Source organism: Rhinatrema bivittatum, chromosome 2 (assembly GCF_901001135.1).
Source record: "Rhinatrema bivittatum chromosome 2, aRhiBiv1.1, whole genome shotgun sequence".
NCBI lineage: Eukaryota > Metazoa > Chordata > Amphibia > Gymnophiona > Rhinatrematidae > Rhinatrema > Rhinatrema bivittatum.
The window spans coordinates 758,764,291-758,783,827 of NC_042616.1; the positions used below are offsets into that span (position 1 = coordinate 758,764,291).

Here is a 19,537-nt window from a genome sequence, read left to right on the forward strand (position 1 = left end):
GTTATGTTAGCCCGCACCCTCCCAAAAAACACAAGAGGCATTCTGCTGCCCCTGCTCCATCAGCACTTCCACTCCTCTCCCAACTACCACGCTGGCATAAACATGCAGGGCAAATAGAACTGGCAGTGGGACAGAGAATGGGATGCTTGCATGTCCCACGGCAGCCCTGTCTCCTCCTCCTACAGGTTTATTACATCAAAAGCCAAAGCATACTCTACAACTGGTGCATGCATAGACTTAGTCCTGCACAGTCCCACTGCCATTTCTAGTCCGGAGAACAGCATGCCACACCCCTCTGCCAGGGCACTGGTTAGACGGAAGGGTTCTTTAGATGTATTTGCATATTAAGCAGAAGTACAGCACTATTTTAATTCATTTCTGTTTTGCCTTATTTGGTATGTGATATTAGTACCACAGTTAAAATATTTTAGAAAAACTATGTATCTAGTCATTAGAAAATACCGGGATTAAAAGACTCTCTCTCAGAGATCTCTTTAGACCATGTATGTAGTATGTTTACTGCATTAATCCACTTGAAAGTGTGGATATAAACAAACCATAAATAAGTGATTACCTTTTATTTGCAATAATAAATTTCTTGGCTAGAAGTTCAAGGAGTTACATTTCCCACCACCAGGTCAAAAGAAACCAGGCAGATCAAGGCAAAAGTTACATGAATACACAAGATTACATTACAATGGTGACAGGAAAGGGGACAATGCTGCTCCCTCTGTCGCCTTATCGCTCTGCTAACAATTCACCCCCACCCCTCTCATCCCCTTCCCAGGACCATTTCAAAAGTTATCAGATTTATATTCGGGTAATGACTTTTCTCTTGACCTGCCAAGGCCCCCCTCAGCTCCCAAATCCCTTTAAAATAGAAAAATGTTATATTCAAATTCATCAAATATCTCTAGGTTAATTACCTTATAGTTCATTAATTTAATAAAACCCACCACATTCAAGCACTGTGGACCATACCTTTACTACCTGGTTTTATATGCTTTCACTTAGTTATCGTGTGAGTTTTAAAAAGAAATAAATAGACACATTGGGATCGGCCCAGGGCTCCATGGCAGAGCTGTATGCAGTCAATCCGAACAAGAGTTTATTTCCTGGACCCTGCTTTTTCTCTTTGGGTTGTCCCAAGACTAGTGTATAGAGCCTTTGGTTTCCCTGACAGGAGGGTAGCAATTGATTGAAGATGTTCTGTGTAGAAATTAGCGAGAGAGGTTTGGGTTTTGCTCCCCCATGTGGGAACAGTAGATGGTACGTCCTAGCTGTTCATCATCCTAAAGCAGATGGATTTTTAGTTACAGTGTCAAGCTGACATGAGCCCTCTGACTCGTCCTGCTTGCTATTTTTCTCCTAAGTTATGGGAAATGAGTAAAGAAGTCTTCCCATTGACTCTTTAGACTCAAGCCAATTTTTTTTTTAGATTTCCCTATGAGAGCTGGTCTCCCTTGTTGCAGCAGATTTGGGGTAAGGAACACCTTCAGACAGTGACCTGATACAGAGGAAGTACAGGGAGATTCACTCAGAAGTCCAAATATTCTGTTGTAATTTCTGTTAGGATGAAGCAATCTGAACCCAAAAAAATAAGGTACATACCTTGTCGTATATGTAATCTTTTGCATTACATGTGATGCTGGAAGTGATCGCTAGACACATTTCGACGCATCGCTTCATGTTCCTGAACGCGTATGCGAGCATATCGGGGGGGAATAGCAGCAATTTTACGTTGGATGTTTTCCTTCAAGTCTTCCACAGTGCGAGGCTCGTTTAGATAGACTTTTCCTTTGAGCATACCCCAAAGGAAGAAGTCTGGTGCTGTCAGATCCAGTGACCGTGGTGGCCCAAGCCCCTTTGAGATTACCGTGTTGCCGAAAAAGGACTCAATTTCTGCTATGCTCTTTGCCAATGTGAGACACGTTGCTCCATCTCGCAAACTGGGTTAAAGGTCGCGAAGGCTGTTCGGCGCCTACCTCAAATCACTCCTTCACGGGGGCATCCCAACTTGTTTGAAGTTCCATATACCAAGGAGCACATTGCACATTATTTCGTTCAGATTGCTTTGGCCTAGTGAGAGTTATTACAGAATATTCAGGGCCTCTTTCAAGTGAATCTCCCTGTATGTTTCAAAGTAACTAACTATCTCCTCTTTGGAGGCAAGGATGTTTTATTCCACCCTTCCTGCTTTTTGCTTCATTTTTTTCCTTTTTGGGTTCAAAGACTAAATTTTGGTTCCGCTGGGAGCTGATGGCCCTTGGTACCTGGGACTCAGTAACCAAACCATTGAGAGAGTGTGTACTCTCATTGTGAAAGAGAAAATAAATGTGGAGGAGGGAATCCCAACAGAGGAAGGAAACCAAGGGACAAAGAATCAAGTGCTTTGTAACTACTGTATGAAGTATTAACTAAAGAGAGAGTAAGGTAACTCCTTAGGCAGGGGGCCTAGTGAGCAACTGACTCAAGAGGATTTAGAAAGAAAAAGATCTAGGACTATATTCTGATAGAGCATTGAAACTAAACTCTGAAAATAAATCAGGAGTTAAGAGAGGATTGAATTAACTTCAGTCTGATATGGGAGAAGGAAGAAGAAATCTGTGTAAATAAAAGTGCTTGCAGATAAAAGGCTTTAGTAAAGAAGTGGAGACAAGTTTGACATCTTTCTGCTGTAGTATTTATTGACAAACTGAGAAACCAAATGAAGTGTAAATATTATTCAGTCATCTAATCTCCACTATCAGTAATGAAGTTAGAAACAACCATTCTTCTCATGTGTGTTTACTGGATTATCAGTGCTGTGTACAGAAGTGGGGGGAAAGGCTGGTCTTGCAAAGAGCATGGTATAAGAATGATTGTTCCCACACTAGAATCCTGGGACTCAGAATGTAAAGCTATCCCGAGTGCTGAAGGAGAGCCTGAGGGACAGTAAAGAGTGGTGGGCAGAAAGAAACTGTCGCCGTTCTTTTTCCCCATGTGCTTCTGGGTGCAAGGAGAGAGAGATCCATCCTGCCCAGGGGTCACACTAGGATTTACAGTGCTAGGGAACAGGAGTCGCAACCATTGTGCAATGGTGACAACTAACTGTCGGGCTCAGGGTGCATGCACACAACACATTTTAGAAGAAACCGTGGACTGCATGATTATTTTATTTATTTATTTATTTAATTTTATATACCGGCAACAGTTTGCACATCGTGCCGGTTTACAAAATTACAAAATGATTGAGTGGCTGGGAAGGAGAGGTAATTTCTTTAAAAAAAAAAAGTTAAAGGAGAGAAACTATGTGGAGGTTCATGCAGTCTCTGCCCCAGTAGGAGCCAGTTCAGATATGTAGGAGACCGTGTTTTGTTTTTTTTCAGGAAGTACTTTCCTGTGCACCTTTTTATTCTGCCTGCTAGACTTCCCTGTGGTCCCTCAAATAACAAAAGCAAACATGCATCCTTCATGTGTGTACCGGCATCCTTTTTTCATGAAGATAGTTCTAGTAGGAGGAAGCAAGGGGCCAATAAATAGGAGTAATGGAAATATTCAAACCAATTCTTTACTGGATCATGCTTCTTTCTCTAAAATTAAAGTAGTATTTCTCTCCCAGTGTGTTGGGATTGCCTAAGCAGCTTTCTATAGCAGGGTTTCTCAACCATTCTTCCATCGACCAGCACTGGTCCCTGGCAGCATTTCTGCTTATCCAGAGCGCAATGGGTCATTTTAGGTAAACACAGCAGCAAGACCTGCCACCTGCACCCATAATGCACTGCACCCTGCACCACAGCTGGCAGAGACCTTTTCCTAACCCACCACGCTTTGTGGACCTCTTTTCCTCCCAGTCGGGGATGATCCCAAGTGCCCACATCTACAGGACAGCAACATCTGCTGACTGTTAACATGAGCCGACCTGAGACCATGTCCGTGTCTCACCTGCTCTCAGGCCCCAGTTCCCACTCAGAGCCATGAGGGGAGGGGGACCCACCGCAGAGCGGGAGACTGCAGCAGATGCGGACTCAGTCTCGTGCCGGCTCATTAACTTTCAGCTGCAGTTGCTCCCCTCCTGGAAATCAAAGTTCATGGGGTGGAGATATTAATTGTAGCAGTATTGCTGGCTGACAGGGAGGTGGGATTTATCATCTTATTTTTAAAATGTCTAACTGGTGGCTGACTGAATGGGAGAGGGCAATATAAATGGGAGAGTTTTTTTTTTTTGTTTTTAAGAAACAAAATTCATTAAAACTAGCTAGATACTTTCTTAAAAATGACAGATCAGTTGCAGGGCTAACCCATAAAATAAAAAACACCAGGTGGGAGAGAAGCAAATCCTTCCCCTACCTCTTCCTCTCCTGCTCTCTAGTTTTCTAGGAGACTCTTTCCTGTGCTCAACAGCACTGCAACTGGTCCATGTAAATAAGCTGGTCCCTTGCATACAAAAAGGTTGAAAAACAAACAAAACAAAACAAAAACACACACAACTCTTCTAGAGCATCACCATCCTGGCATTTCAAGGAACAAAAGCTTTTCACCCCTGTATAACAATTTCACATTTTCATAGTGACCCAAGTTGCAGGAAACAAACAGGGAGGGAGATACAAAATGTAGCATCTGCTACTATTAACTGAAATAATTATATACTCTTAACTTATCAGACCAGTCAGTGTTAGGAGGAGGAGATATATAGCCTCCCTTTATCTTTTGACTGAAGTCATGTTCCTCCTGGTGACAGATTGGTAAAACTATATCTGGCCTGCAATAATAAATCTGAAGATTGTGCTTGATAAAGACTAAAAACATAATCACCATTTCAGAACAAATATATATTAACCCTTTATGTCCCGTGTCCTATCTAAAGGATAACTTCTGAATAAATCTGAGACATAATGGGTTAACAATGCATCCTGGATATCTGCAGATTTACAAAGGTCCAGGAGTATGTATATATAAAGAATATACTAAGGGTTTTATTTACAAAAACGTGCTAAAAGGAGCATGGTAATATGCATATAAGCATGCATTATTACAGCACATTTCACACACTACTCACCAAGACTAACTAATACCAGCACGCAGGCGCACATGTACGCGCATATGCCAGCTCGCATCCAGAGAGGCTGCCATTTTATAGTATATATGCGTATATGCGCGCATGGTATAAAAACAGGCTGAACGTGCGTACACGGTTTTAAATGGATGCGTGCACGTGTGGGCAAATGCCACCTCTACCACGTAAATAAGGGGGGGGGGGGAGGGGAACTTTAAATAGAAACGCGTGCAGACGCTAATTACCAGTTAAACCACTTCATTTCCAGTTTCGCCCAGGTAAGGATAGGTTTTCCTAAGCCCTCTTTTCCCTTCTTAACCCCTACCCTTAAAACCCTGAGGACATGCCTATATTTTTTTGTTTCAGGACTTGCACGCCAACCATAGCAGAAGTGAAGTTATACAGTAGGGGACCCTGGTACTCACTTGTGCGTGGAAATACTTATGTGCACATTTCATTTTAAAGACCTGGAAACTCCTCTTCCCCCATGACCCATCCTTACCCCGCTCAAATTTTCCTAAAAATCAGCCCAGGGGCCATTGTATAAAAACAAGGCATTGACTACATAAATAATGGATACATACAGGTGATATACAGATATGAGAAATTGCAACTAAAATGGGGTACATTAGGTAGGAATAAGGAAGTGAGTATTAGGGTATAAACAGAATACACATAACCCACCATCTAACTGTTTGATATCTCCTACTCTGCTGCTGTTTAATTTGCTTCATATAAATTCTAAACCAGCAGGTTGAGAGATCAAGAAACAGTTGAATAGCAGTAGCCCAAAAGTGGAGAAACCTTGTGGGATTTCACAGTCAGGATGGAGGACAAGTTTCTGCTATTGAGTCTAGGAGAAGGCCTAGATAAATAACTAAGCTTTGACTTTTTTCAGAAAGTGAGGTAACAAAGTTTCCATGTCCAGCATTACAGGTAACTTATTCCATATTTGAGAGAGAGTATAGTTGATTGCATGAAGTCACATGCATGATACTCTAGCTGAAGTCAGTGGAGACGGGCCTGTTAAGAGGATTAATGGTCCCTTGTGGAGTTGAAGGAAAGCAGAGGTTGGGACAGATTCTAGAGCCCAATTGATTCACCCATTTGAAGACAAAGCAAAGTTTTTAAAGTGTTATCTTGCTCTTAACTGGGAGCTAGTGTAGGCGATACAAAAGTTAGCACAACATGGCCAGTGGATTTGGCCCCTACCAAAAAGGTCTAGCTGCTGTGCTCTGTAAAAATTGGATGCTCTTGAGACTGCGTTGTGTGATGGGTAGAGAAAGTTACAGAAGTCAAGACTGGCGATCAGTTTGACAATGGCTAGATCATTTTCTTGTAGTTTTTCAATTGAAGACCTGGTATAGGTTCAGAAAGGAAGTTTATACCACCACAGATGTGGGTTTCCATTTTGAGATGCTGATTGAGACTGCATACCAAGTTTTTAGGGCCTAACAAGTTACCTAGTTATTTTCATCATGTTCCATGTTTTCCGATATGATGTGCAAATGAGTATCGGTATATAAAAGCTTTTAAATAAATGAATAAATACAAAAAGTCCTTATCTTAAGTCAGTCATAGGTAACTCCGCTCCTGATTTTAAAAGATATCCACAATTAATATGCATGAGATGTATCTACATACAATGGAAGCAGTGCATGCAAATATATATCTTATACATATTCATTGTAGATACCCTGAAAATCAGACTAGTTTGTGGAAATCCAGAACTGGAGTTGCCAACCCCCTGTCTTAACCCAGAGGAGTTCAGACTGAGTTTAGATCAAGTTTGTGTTTAAGCCGTAAAGTCACTGCTGAGAAGGAGATTGCATCAAAACTGGGACTGAGCAAACTGCAGCCATGAGCAAAGTTGGATGAAATCTGCAAATAGGTGAGATTTGGTGTAGAAAGAAGGACAGAACAGCAGGCAGTTTTGAAATGCCAGTCTTGACATATCCCCATTTTACTTTGTATTGTAAATTGCATCACAGAAGCAGCATCTGGTTAACTTAAACCTGGTCTGAAGTCTCATTCACTAACAAGGATTTGTCTTTTTAACCACTTCTATGATGAACCAGAGTTCCCTGTCATTATTTAAATTTTAAAAATTTTATGTAACAATTTTGATCAAAAAGAATATTCAAAGTGGAATTCAGCTTAAACACAAACATTAAAATACCCCCAACAAAAATAAATATTAAATTGCTACAAACTATCACCACAACATAACATTATAAACTACAGCAGAGTTGTATGTAGCATGGGCAACCAAAATTAACAAAACATAACTAAATAGCTGATGACCTAAAATTGCCTGGCAGATAACCAAGAAACAAATTCATTCAAGCTTTTCTTCATTAAACTTTTACTATTTCTGCAAGACTTTGCTGGTAAACAAACTTTAAAACAATTTCCTTTCACACAAGTTTCTCCTTTTGCTTAACTGCTTTTCAAAGCGTTCGTTTTCTACTGGAGATTTTCCACTGGGTTAAAATGCAATGCATCTGCCAAAATTGAGGACTTTTTTTAGCCAATATTTTGCTCTCTGACCAAAGCGCTACTTTTCTCACTAGCTGCAGCTGCACAGGAATGTTTCTGGTCCTCTCCAAATCCCTCTGCAATCTGGCTCCAAACTGTTCCTTTCCCACTTGCAAAAGCAATAAACAGGAGGCATTGCTCAGCTAGTCTGCTGCTTGTTCACTTTTCTCCCTGTCCAAGTGTTTGTTTTTTTTTTTTATTTCCTTCTTGCAGGAGCTTTTCAGGTCAGCAACAATTTAAAAACTACAGGATCTCTGAAACAGCTAATGTAGCTCTGCTTCTCTCTCTCTCTCCCAGAACCATTCTTAAGCTGCCCAGGGAAATTATTTTAATTCTGTTACAATAGCATAGGCATATAAAAAACTTTTAGTCCTTACTTGATGGGTCATGTACATATGTCAAAGAGTGAGCGTCTCTGCAGAGGGAATTCTAATGGAAAAAAAAAATCTAACACAGCTCAAGATGTAGTAGTAATGTTCCAGATTTTTGGAGAACAACAACTGAAGGCATAAAGGTTAATTCAAGAATTCTAGCTCAGTGGTTCCCAAACCTGTCCTGAAGGACCCCCATCCAGTTGGGTGTTCAGGATATCCACAATAAGAACATAAGAAAATGCCATACTGGGTCAGACCAAGGGTCCATCAAGCCCAGCATCCTGTTTCCTTCCAACAGAGGCCAAACCAGGCCACAAGAACCTGGCAATTACCCAATCACCAAGAAGATCCCATGCTACTGATGCAATTAATAGCAGTGGCTATTAGCTAAGAAAACTTGATTAATAGCAGTTAATGGACTTCTCCTCCAAGAACTTATCCAAACCTTTTTTGAACCCAGCTACACTAACTGCACTAACCACATCCCCTGGCAACAAATTCCAGAGCTTAACTGTGCGTTGAGTGAAAAATAATTTTCTTCGATTAGTCTTAACTAACTTCATGGAACACTAACTTCATGGAACGCCCCCCTAGTCCTTCTATTATCCGAAAGTGTAAATAAGCGAGTAGATATGAATTGGTTAAGACCTCTCATGATCTTAAAGACCTCTCTCATATCCCCCTCAGCATTCTCTTCTCCAAGCTGAACAGCCCTAACCTCTTCAGTCTTTCCTCATAGGGGAGCTGTTTCATACCCTTTATCATTGTGGTTATCCTTCTCTGTACCTTCTCTATCGCAACTATATATCTTTTTTTCAGATGTGGCAACCAGAACTGTACACAGTATTCAAGGTGTGGTCACACCATGGAGTGATACAGAGGCATTATGACATTTTTTGTTTTATTAACCATTCCCTTCCTAATAATTCCTAACATGGTTTGCTTTTTTGACTGCTGCAGCACACTGAGCTGACAATTTCAAAGTATTATCCACTATGATGCCTAGATTTTTTTTTTTTTTCTGGGTAGTAGCTCCTAATATGGAATCTAACATTGTACAACTACAGCAAGGGTTATTTTTCCCTATATGCAACACCTTGCACTTGTCCACATTAAATTTCATCTGCCATTTGGATGCCCAATCTTCCAGTCTTGCAAGGTGCTCCTGTAATGTATCAGAATCCGCTTGTGATTTAACTACTCTGAATATGCATGAAATACAATTTGCATGCTATGCAAATTATTTTTCTATCATTGTTTTTTAAAAACTAAATAGAAGAATAAAGACAATATCATTGATATCAGTTTCAAACAAAAAGACATCCCTACCTGATACAGAGTGTAGCTATTTCAAAATAGTTTACACTATTTTCCAAAACTAACAAAAAATACCCCAAAACCCTCAGAGACATGAAATTCAATTGGCAACCCAATGAACAATCTTTTGACCTGCACACCTCTAGTATCAGGCATCTACTGAACGCTAAAGAATTAAAAGCTTCAAACAATAGAATAGGAAAAAAAAAAATGAAGGCAGAGTGTTACCCATATAAAACCCATTTCAGTGTTTGGATAGTTTAGATTATGAACAGACAATTTTTACATAAGTGCATTCAACTCTTAATGCAGGTTTAGCCAGGGCTTTTGTTTCAGGGGGTACGTGCTGCTGGAACTGAGTACAAACACCATTTTCCTCCATCTGCTTGGATTTGCCCTGTGAGCCCTCAAAAAGTTCCAAGCATCCTGCATGCGACTATCAGCACCTTTTTCCCTGAAAGATAGCATGTGCTAAACCCCGTGCTCCTTCTATTCAACAGCTGAGCATGGTCCTTGTCTGAAGAGCTTACAATCTAATATTTCATGATTCCTTACTGGAATTTTTGTAGGCTGACTAATGATATTGTAGCTCCTAAATATTTGAGACCACATAGGTCACATCTGAAGGTACCTGTATGACCTTGAAAGGTCAAGTACTGCAATCTGTTTTTGTTGGGCCACTAAAGGATGCCAGAAGCTAAGGAGTCCAGTTTTCACCAGAACCAATACAGATCATAAAGCTGCTTTATTTTAGATCCAGTTTGTAAGAGGGAATGTGTTGAATTCATGGTTCTCTTTCCTTCTGTTGCTAATTTCATAAATTTATATTCTTAGTTCTATTATCAGAGCAAGATAAGTTTTTGCCTAGTCTTTTATACACAAGAGGGCCTGATATTCAAAAGCATTTATACACTTAAAAATATTTTACATCTATAAATGCATTTTACCTTTATAAGTAGGCTTTTGAAAATTGCTACAAAATAGGCTATTAGATTGTCCATAGGATTTACTCACATAAGTTCACTTTACATGCATAAATGGCTTTTCAAAATTCAGGTACATATATTACATTTATACACAAAACTTGTTTAAAAATTCACCTGACAATGAATATTTGTGCATTCAGCTCAAAGAAATAAGAAAAAATATCAGCGAAATATCCAGAATTGCGCTCTGGCCCTAGGGCGTGGTTTATGAGTCAGCTCTATGTTCCATAGACAAGACCCCAGCTTTGGGCCGGGGCCCAAAAGATCAATTTTGTTTTCCAAATGAAACACGAAAAATTAAAATTTTAGTCATTTTTAAATTGTTTCACTTTGATAATGAAATGGAAAAAAAAATAGGAAATTGTTTCTCCCAAATGCCCATTCCTAATAACTACTGGAAGAAAAAAAAAAAAAAAAAAAGGAGAATGTAAAGCACTAAGATATTGTTGAGAGAGGAGCATGAGGCTCAGAAGTGTTACTAGATACTTAAAAAAATTCAAAGTACAAACTCAGTCTCCCTCAGATTTTGTAATTAAATTCAACAAATCACAAACTCAGCCTTCATTCCACTCCCTGCCCCCACCAAGAACGATCCTTTAAAAGCATAGGACACTGGTGTTACTGAGATCCTGCCTGCTTTATGTGGACAATTTAAGAAATTGGCACCACTCACACTGAAGAGCCAATGAGATGCACTGCACTCTTATATGATCAGAGGATGAGCTGCCAGTTTTTTGTTTTGTTTTTTAAATCAAGAGGCTCTCAGTTTTTTTGTGAGACACTCCTTGTTTTGAAATAAATGTAGCCCTCTATTATATGCAAATTGCCATACTCTGGTAAGCTATTTCAGGCATCAGTCACCTTCTCAGTAGAGCAATATTTTCTCTGAGCCTTCAGTCCTCCCAACTTCAAAATCAAGGGGTCAGGACATGAAGCTTTGTTTTTGTGAAAAATGCTACTACTTTCTTGAAGGTTATTGTTGCTAGATCTTTGAATGTTTCTATTAGAGATTCTCCCTGCTCCCACTTTATTCCTCTATAGAGATTTTTGAAGGTCCTTGTGTCTCTATGAAGCATTGTTTGAAGATCCTGCACAATTTGGGAACTCTCCCCTGAGCTGCCTGCATCTTCTGAATATCCCTCCAGAGCCATACACAGCAAATAATGTAGTGCCCTACCAGAGTGCTCCTCTACAGGAAACACACACAAAAAGTCTCTCTCACTATCAGGCCAATACAGTAAACCACGCGGGAGAGCGGGCGAGCACCCACTCTCCCGGCGCGCGCTTCAGTAACTTAATTTAAATTAGGGCCCGCGGTAAAAAGAGGTGGCTATCAGCGAGCTCGACAGCTGACGCTCAATTTTGCCGGCATCGGTTCTCAAATCTGCTGACAGCCACGGGTTCGGAATGGAGCGTCCGGGTTTCAACCCACGAGCCACAGGCCCATTTTTTTTTTTTTTTAAACTTTTTAACTTTTGGGGCCTCCAACTTAATATCACCATGGAGGCCCCACAGAAAAGCAGTTTTTACTGCCCTATTAATTATGCGCGGGCATAACTAATAGGGCCATCAACATGCATTTGCATGTTGCGGGTGCTATTAGTCTCGGGGGGGGGGGGGGGGTTGGACGCGCATTTTCGATGCGCTATTACACCTTACTGAATAAGGGGTAAAGCTAGCGTGTCGAAAACGCGCATCCAAATGCCGGTTAACAGTGCGCTCCATTGTATCGGCCTGTATGGGAGGTTAACTTTCCCTACCACTTTATCAGACTGACAGGTAAACGTCAAGTTGTTCAGATCTCTTTCCTTACAGTAGTTGCCAGTTCTCGCCCTCTTAATGAAGTCATCTATATCAGCAGATTGCTAAGGATGACTAATATGGAAGCACCTAAAATTGCTTAAGCCTTGTGACAGTGGAAGTAACTGAATGAGGGGAAAAACAAATTTTTTTTTTTTTTTGCATCTTTCAAAAATAAGTTTCTAATCTGTTTTAATCAGAAAGTAAAAAAACAAACAAAAAAAACCCCAAAAAACAAACAACCCAAACTTAGGGCTTTCAAAGGCAAGTGAAATTTAAATTATTCCATGCTTATTTCAGAAATGGATTTTGGTAGTATTTTTGGTTTATATTGCTACAATCCTGTTTTGCAAGCTCACAATACTCAATACTCAGGAAGATGCTTAATAAGGAGTGGACCCTCAAAAATGTCCCCCCCTCTTGCCCAAGAATCTTGCTTTAACTGAAAGATTATTCTCCTTAGATAGAGCACTTATATTTTGAAAGTACAGATGGAAACAAAGGGATTTTGAAGCCCTGGACTTGCCTTCTTTTCACCAACTAAAATTTTATTTTTTTTTTAGGATTCATAACTTCCAAAGAGACCTTAGAAACAGATGTTTGCAAGAGAAAAAAAAAAGTATCAGCTTTCAAAACATGCAAGTCAGCATCCAAAGACTCTAATGAATGAGAGCTGCACAGTACAGTGTGCATCTAACTTCCTTTACAATCGTTTTGAAAATGGGTTCAAACCAGTTTAAGAGCTTTCAGATGGACCAAGAATGTTCATTTTACAATTTGTTTTCACAGAATTTGGTTTGAAATCACTTTCAAATTGCACTAAAACCTCCATTCAAAAAGGTGCATAGGGAAATAGTGAAAGTTAAAATATCTTTAGGGATTCAGCCATTCATTCGACTGAAGAATTTTGCAGCAGTGAAGTCTAAGTGAAGCTCATTTAAAATGCAGATCACACTGTAAAGCAGTGTTTCTCCTATCCAATAAGGTTTTCAGGATTGCCATAACTAGTATGCACGAGACAGATGTGCATGCACTGGTTCTCTAATGTATACTAATCTATCTTGAGCATATATTCATTACAGATCTCCTGAAAACCCAGTTGGTTAGGTATGCCTCCAGGAGGAGGTTGGGAAACAATGCTCCAAAGCAGGCTTCTAGCAAACATCCTATGAACAGCTCTTATTATAAAGGCTCTTGCTTCATGTTAACTCTCACAAAAAAAATACTGAATCATGTCAAACTGTTTCCAGAATTTCCTTGACACTTTCAAAGACATTTCTGTCAACTGAATGGAGGTAATACCTTTCTTAGTAATAGCACCATCAGTATCTACCTCTCCACCCATAGAATCAGTCTTACAGTTTTAATAAAAATATTCAGCAATCATGCTAACTAATCTGAAAGGAACAGTGTGTTGGGAAAGGGGCTAAGACAGTCTGTCACATGCTCTATAAAATCTACAAAAAGCCTCTTTATTCAGCACATATTTGCACTGGCATGCCTCTAGAGCTCTGCTACCTACCTGTACATAATCCACACTTCTCCCCAGTGCCTTGAATGCTGTGTACATAACTTCTCTTTTTCCACCCCACTTCTGCATGATGCAAACAGACTTGTTGGACAGGACCAGTTGAGTGACGTGTTGCATGCTTTCTTTGTGTGACTCCTCCGTCTCGTTTGGCCCTGTGGAGTGAAAGTTGTTCTTCCATATGTAAGTAGCTGATTTGTCTCTGCCCATGATGTCGCTGAAGGTGTCCATCATGTAAACGTCATCTTCAGAATTGCCATCAATAACCATGATCACTTTAATTCCAGGGTAGGTTAGCCTTTTCACAGAGAGTAAACATTTTGTCAAGTAGTCTGGGTCTTCCTGATAGGCAGCAATGCAGAGAGCAAGAGTCTTGTTCAACTTTATGGGGGTCTCCAGGGATCGCTTCATTTTTCGGTGTTCTAAAAAGGCAAATAGGCTCTGGATGATGAGGTGTAGGGACAAGATGGCACCATACAGCCCAAAGGAGAAATAGTAGTTGTCTGTCTGAATAAACTGATATCCAACAATGTAAGCAGCTGTGATTCCAAGTAGGAGGGAGACTCCAAAGAGTGTTGTTCCAAGTATTCTCAGGATACATATAAACCTCTCGCAATGCATCTGCAACAGAATCACAGAAAGCATTAATTTTTACCAACAGGTTTGGGTCATGATGGGCTTTTATATTCTTTTACCTTAAAAATAGTGGCAATTTATTTTTTTTTTTAAAGGAACTCTGAATAGTTTATCAACAAGGATAGCACCTTTCAAAAAATGTGCTTCCCTCTCTTCTCACTGCCCCCTCCTATCCCAGTGTGGGCAAAAAGTGCATGCTGTCCATAGTGTGTAAACTTTACCAAAGAGGTGCCACACCTTTTACCCATGGGAATCTTTAAAAATACCCGCTGTACTTCCCAGCAGGACGTGTGCACCTGCACAACTCTGCGCGTAGTTATGTCACCAGACCGCCCAACAGGGAAACAATTTTTAAAAGGCATGAAATATTTACACATTCTAAAAAAAAAAAAATGCAAGAGGTTAGTTTGCTCCAAACACCTGAGGCAATCTGCATACTTTATTATACTCTTCAAATTCCTTTTTATGCTATTTTAATTGTACATCTATTGTATTTCCAGGCTTCAAGAATAATGATTGGAAGCTTCTCCTGTGCTTCCTGGCTATTCGTGGAATGCAGAGATTTTTTGTTAACAAAGGATTCGATTCACCCAAATTCAGAGCTTGGAAATACTTCTGGCAGAAAAAAGTTATCCACTAAGTTTAGCAAATAAAATAGACATCCTGTTACGAGGCTGGAAAATTCCCATGTGCCAGATTGCCTGGATGCATAAAATTTAGTACCTAGCACTACTCTAAGCCTCACAGGAAGTGCCACCAGCCGAGGAATAAGGAGAGGGGCTTCTGTTGGCCCAGGGAAAAGGAGCAGGAGAAAAACTCGCCAAATGTAAGGTGTGGAGAAAGAAGGGGGAACAAAGTGGTTGTTAGGCTTCAGGCTCTGTGGATCTTTTTACTTAATATGGGTTTTGGTAGATGGTGGAAGGGAAGGGATAGAATTTAGTTGTTTCCCTGTACCTCAGAGAAAAAGGATCCAGTGATAGTATATTGTAATTTAGTTATGGTGATGTACTTAAGATTTCACATTCATTTATGCACATCTCTCATGCATATTCGTTACAGCAATATATGAATTTTTATATGATATAATTGTGTTCTGATGTATTTTACTGTTGTTTTAACATGCATTGACAACTGAAATGAGCGAACAGTACAAAAAGGGTAAAGTGGAAAAGGCTTATTTTGCTTTAAAAAAAAAAAGTTTACAAAAAAGTGAGGTGGGAACAAAATTTCCCATAGCTTCTAAGAATATTTTTAATGGCACCTAAGTTTTCAGAAAAATATATTTTACCCCATCCTTTGATTTAAAACTACAAACAGAAAACTAAATAAACCAACTTTGCACAGGTTTTTAGATTAACCCAAACCCTAATTCAAACATTTTTGTTTCATTAAAATGCATATGACAGTTTTCCTATTCCTAAAATTCAGTGTCTCTACCAACACCATCAAAATCTGAACTGAGCAATTACATTATGATGCTAGTTTAAAGTAAGTGTATAAGGCTAAAATTATTACTTATCCATACTTGAAAATCTTCAGAGGGATAGTCGCGTTAGTCTGATGTAGCACAAATGACAGGAGTCAAGTGGCACCTTCTAGACTAACCAATTTGTTAAAGCATGAGTTTTTGGAGAATAGAGTCCACTTCCTCACATGCATGAAGTGATGTACAAGAAATGGGTAAAATATATACAGAACAGAGAGAAGGCCTTGGATTAGGCAGGACATCATGTGGAGAGAGTGTTAATAGCATTATAGTATAACCTACTGACAACTGAGGTAAGTGTGAAAAGACAGAATGATCTGCTAACAGCTAAGTTCATAGATTGTTGTAGCGAGTCATGAAGCCATTGTCTCTGTTCAGAGCTAGGGTAATGGTGTTAATTATTTGAATGAGTTCCAGTTCAGCAGTTTCAGGCTGGAGTGCTCCTTTGAAGTTTCTCTGGAGGAGTATGGCAACTTTAAGGTCAGATAGAGAATGTCCTAGAAGGCTGAAATGTTCTACTAGTTTCTGAATGTTACCATTTCTAAATGTCAAATTTATGTCCATTTATTTTTTTTTCCTTATAGCTTGACTTGCTTGTCCTATGTAGACAGCAGGGAGACATTGCTGGCAGGTAATGGCATCTGTTACACTGGAAGAAGAGCAGATGAATGAGCCCCAGATGTTGTAGTTAATATTGCTGGGTCCTGTGAGGATGTTGTCTGGGTTAATACATGGACAGAGTTGACATCTGGGTTTCTTGCAGGGTCTGGTTCCTGAGTTGGTCTCATTGATGAACAATTTGTTATTGCTGGTGAGTACCCACCCAATGAGGTAAGAAAATAAATAGAGCCAGACAAATACCCAGGAACACTCTGCTAGAGGATCATCCCAAAACAGAAAACAGAGCATATCTGGTTGTTTCTTATAGCTCCTAGTTGAAACCACTGAAACATATTGTCAAGGATGTGCAATCCATCCTGGATAGTGCTCACAGGCCATAGGTAGCAAGAAGCACCACCCCCCACCCACACTCCACCTCAAATGGATATTCACCACAATGACACCAACTCAGAAACCCAGATGCCAACTCTATCCACATATTAATCCAGAACTCATTCATCTGCCAGCAATGTCTCTCCGCTGTCTACATAGGATAAACAGGTCGATCTAGTAGGGAAAAAAAATGGGCATAAATCTAACATTAGAAATGGCAACATTCAGAAATCAGTAGGAAATCTGACCTTAAGGTTGCAATACTCATCCAGAGAAACTTCAAAGGAGCACTCCAGCCTGAAACTGCTGAATTGGAACTCATTCCAATAATTAACACCATTACCCTAGCTCTGAACAGAGACAATGGCTTCATGACTGACTACAGGTCTCTATTAACTTAACTGTTAGCAGATCATTCTGTCTTTTCACACTTACCTCAGTTGTCAGTAGGTTATACTATAATGCTATTAACACTCTCTCCATATGATGTCCTGCCTAATCCAATGTCCTCTCTCTGTTCTGTATATATTTTACTTATTTCTTGTACATCACTTCATGCATGTGATGAAGTGGACTATCCTCGAAAGCTCATATTTTAATAAATTGGTTAGTCTGTAAGGTGCCATGACTCCTGTCAGTTTTGTCCATACTTGAATCACAAGGAGTCTTCATTTAGATACAAATTGCCTATTTAAAAATACACTTATAAACTGCTTTCCCAGCTAAAATTAGTCGAAAACAATGAAGCCACAAAGAACCAACAGAACTAAGGCACTCTAAGGGGCCGGTGCAATACAGTGCGCTTGGCTTAGTGCACTGTATAATCCACACTCTGACGCGATTTAAGTAGGCACTCATCCACCCCCTAATGCAATAGAGGGATTAGCGCTTATATAACCCGCGTCCAATGTGGAATAAATGCAATAGTGCTCATCACATGCAAATGCATGCGAATGAGGCTATTACTCACTCACTCTGCATTAAAATAAACAAACAAACAAACAAACGTGCATTTCAGGAGGCACATTTTGCTCTCAGATATTACGCCTGGAGCAGGCGTTAATAGCTAAGCGCAGATTAAAAAGTACAGAAAAGCAGAACACACACTGCTTTTCTGTATTTTTTTTTTTTTTTTTTTAACTTAAAAAACAAAAAAAAACAGAACCTTGGCAGACCGCCGAGTTATGAAGACCAAGGCCGGTAAACTCTGCATCTGTTTTGATAAAATCGGCCTTCTGCCAGTAATGAAAATAGACGCAGAGTTTACAGGCTTCGGTTTTCATAACCAGCAGCTGCGGCAGGGTCGTGTCAGCAAAGAGGTGCCAAGGTCACGCAAGCGAACCTAGCACCTCCCTGCTAGCGTGACCCCCCCCCCCCCTAAATTTGGGTATAGCATGGCACCCCCCTTTTGGGCACCGTGCAGGCATTAAAAAAGTGGGTGCTGACATTTCAGCACCTGCTTTCCGCACTTTTTATTGCATCGACCCCTAAGGGAGAAAAAGCAGTCTGTGGGGACTTCAACTTTCCAAGAACAGCCATTACCTATGCCCAATTCTCAGGATCTAAGATTGGAAGGATCATAAGCTCCCATGGCAAGCAGCACACCAAACAGAGACAGGAAAGGAAGCCCTGCAAGAACATTTATCCATGAGAAATGAAGGTCTTGGTCTATGCAGTGACTTCACAGGGAGGCACACTAGAACCATGACAATGCTGGAAGCAGCAAATCTGGAGACAAATTCAAGATCTGCAACTTCAACACAATGTTGGATCAAATAGAAATGGAGAGAAGCAAGATCTCAAGTAGTCCATAATATAGCTAGAGTGAGGCATAATGCCAGAGGCTCTGGAATGATGTCCCCTTCCCAGAACAAGTCACCCCTATGGAAGAGATGGTTGTTTACCACAGCATTCCTGAAGAGACCATCCCAGAGCCATGCGTATTCAGTTCTCATCCTGAAGCAGGAAAGGGAGAACTTTAGAGCTGTGATGGGCCCAACATGGGAGGGGGGAAAAAAAGAAAAAAACCCTCTCACTCCCTCACTTTTCTTCCAATGGCCATTATATATAAAAACACTACTTCTCTGTGCTGTGATTATTTAACAATACAATTGTTTTTCCCATAGGTAGGGGAGAGAAGCAAGTGCCTTAAGATTTGATTGTTAAACATAAGACTTGCCATACTGGGTCAGACCAAAGGTCCATCAAGCCCAGCATCCGGTTTCCAACAGTGGCCCAGACAGGTCACAAATACCTGACAGGATCCCAAGAATAAGCAGTGGATTTCCACAATGCTACCTTAATGGACTTTTCCTCCAGGAACTTGACCAAACCTTTTTTAAATGCAGCTACACTAATAGCTTTCACCACATCCTCTGGCAATGAATTCCAGAGCTTAATTATGCATTGAGTAAATAATTATTCTCTCTTATTAGTTTTAAATGTATTACCTAGTAACATCATTGTGTGTCCCCTGATCTTTGTACTTTTTGAAAGAGTAAAAAAATTGCACTCATTTTATAGACCTCTGTCATATCCCCCCTCAGCCATCTCTTCGCCAAGCTGAACAGCTCTAACCTCTTTAGACTTTCCTCATAGGGAGCTGTTCCACCCCCTTTATCATTTTGGTTGCCCTTCTCTGTACCTTTTCTAATTCTGCTATATCTTTTTTGAGATGCGGTGCCCAAAACTGCACACAATACTCACAACGAGTTCACACCACATGGTCCGATTCTGATCCCTGGACCTTAGCCCAGTTACTTGGGCAAAGTGGGGGGGGATCAGTACAATTTTGGTAAATGGTGCCAATCAGGATGGGTGCAAGGGTGCACCCATCTCAAACAT

At 40.2% G+C, this 19,537-nt stretch overlaps 1 protein-coding gene across 1 annotated transcript in view; it reads right to left on the reverse strand.

Annotated features, from left to right (window-relative positions):
* The window catches only part of HAS2 (hyaluronan synthase 2), a 74,240-nt gene that overhangs the window by 10,114 nt on the left and 44,589 nt on the right, over nucleotides 1-19,537 (reverse strand). Inside the window, exon 2 of the mRNA XM_029591960.1 lies at nucleotides 13,573-14,199. Within this exon, the coding sequence (XP_029447820.1) occupies nucleotides 13,573-14,199 (627 nt within the window). The remainder of the gene's footprint in view (nucleotides 1-13,572; nucleotides 14,200-19,537) is intronic.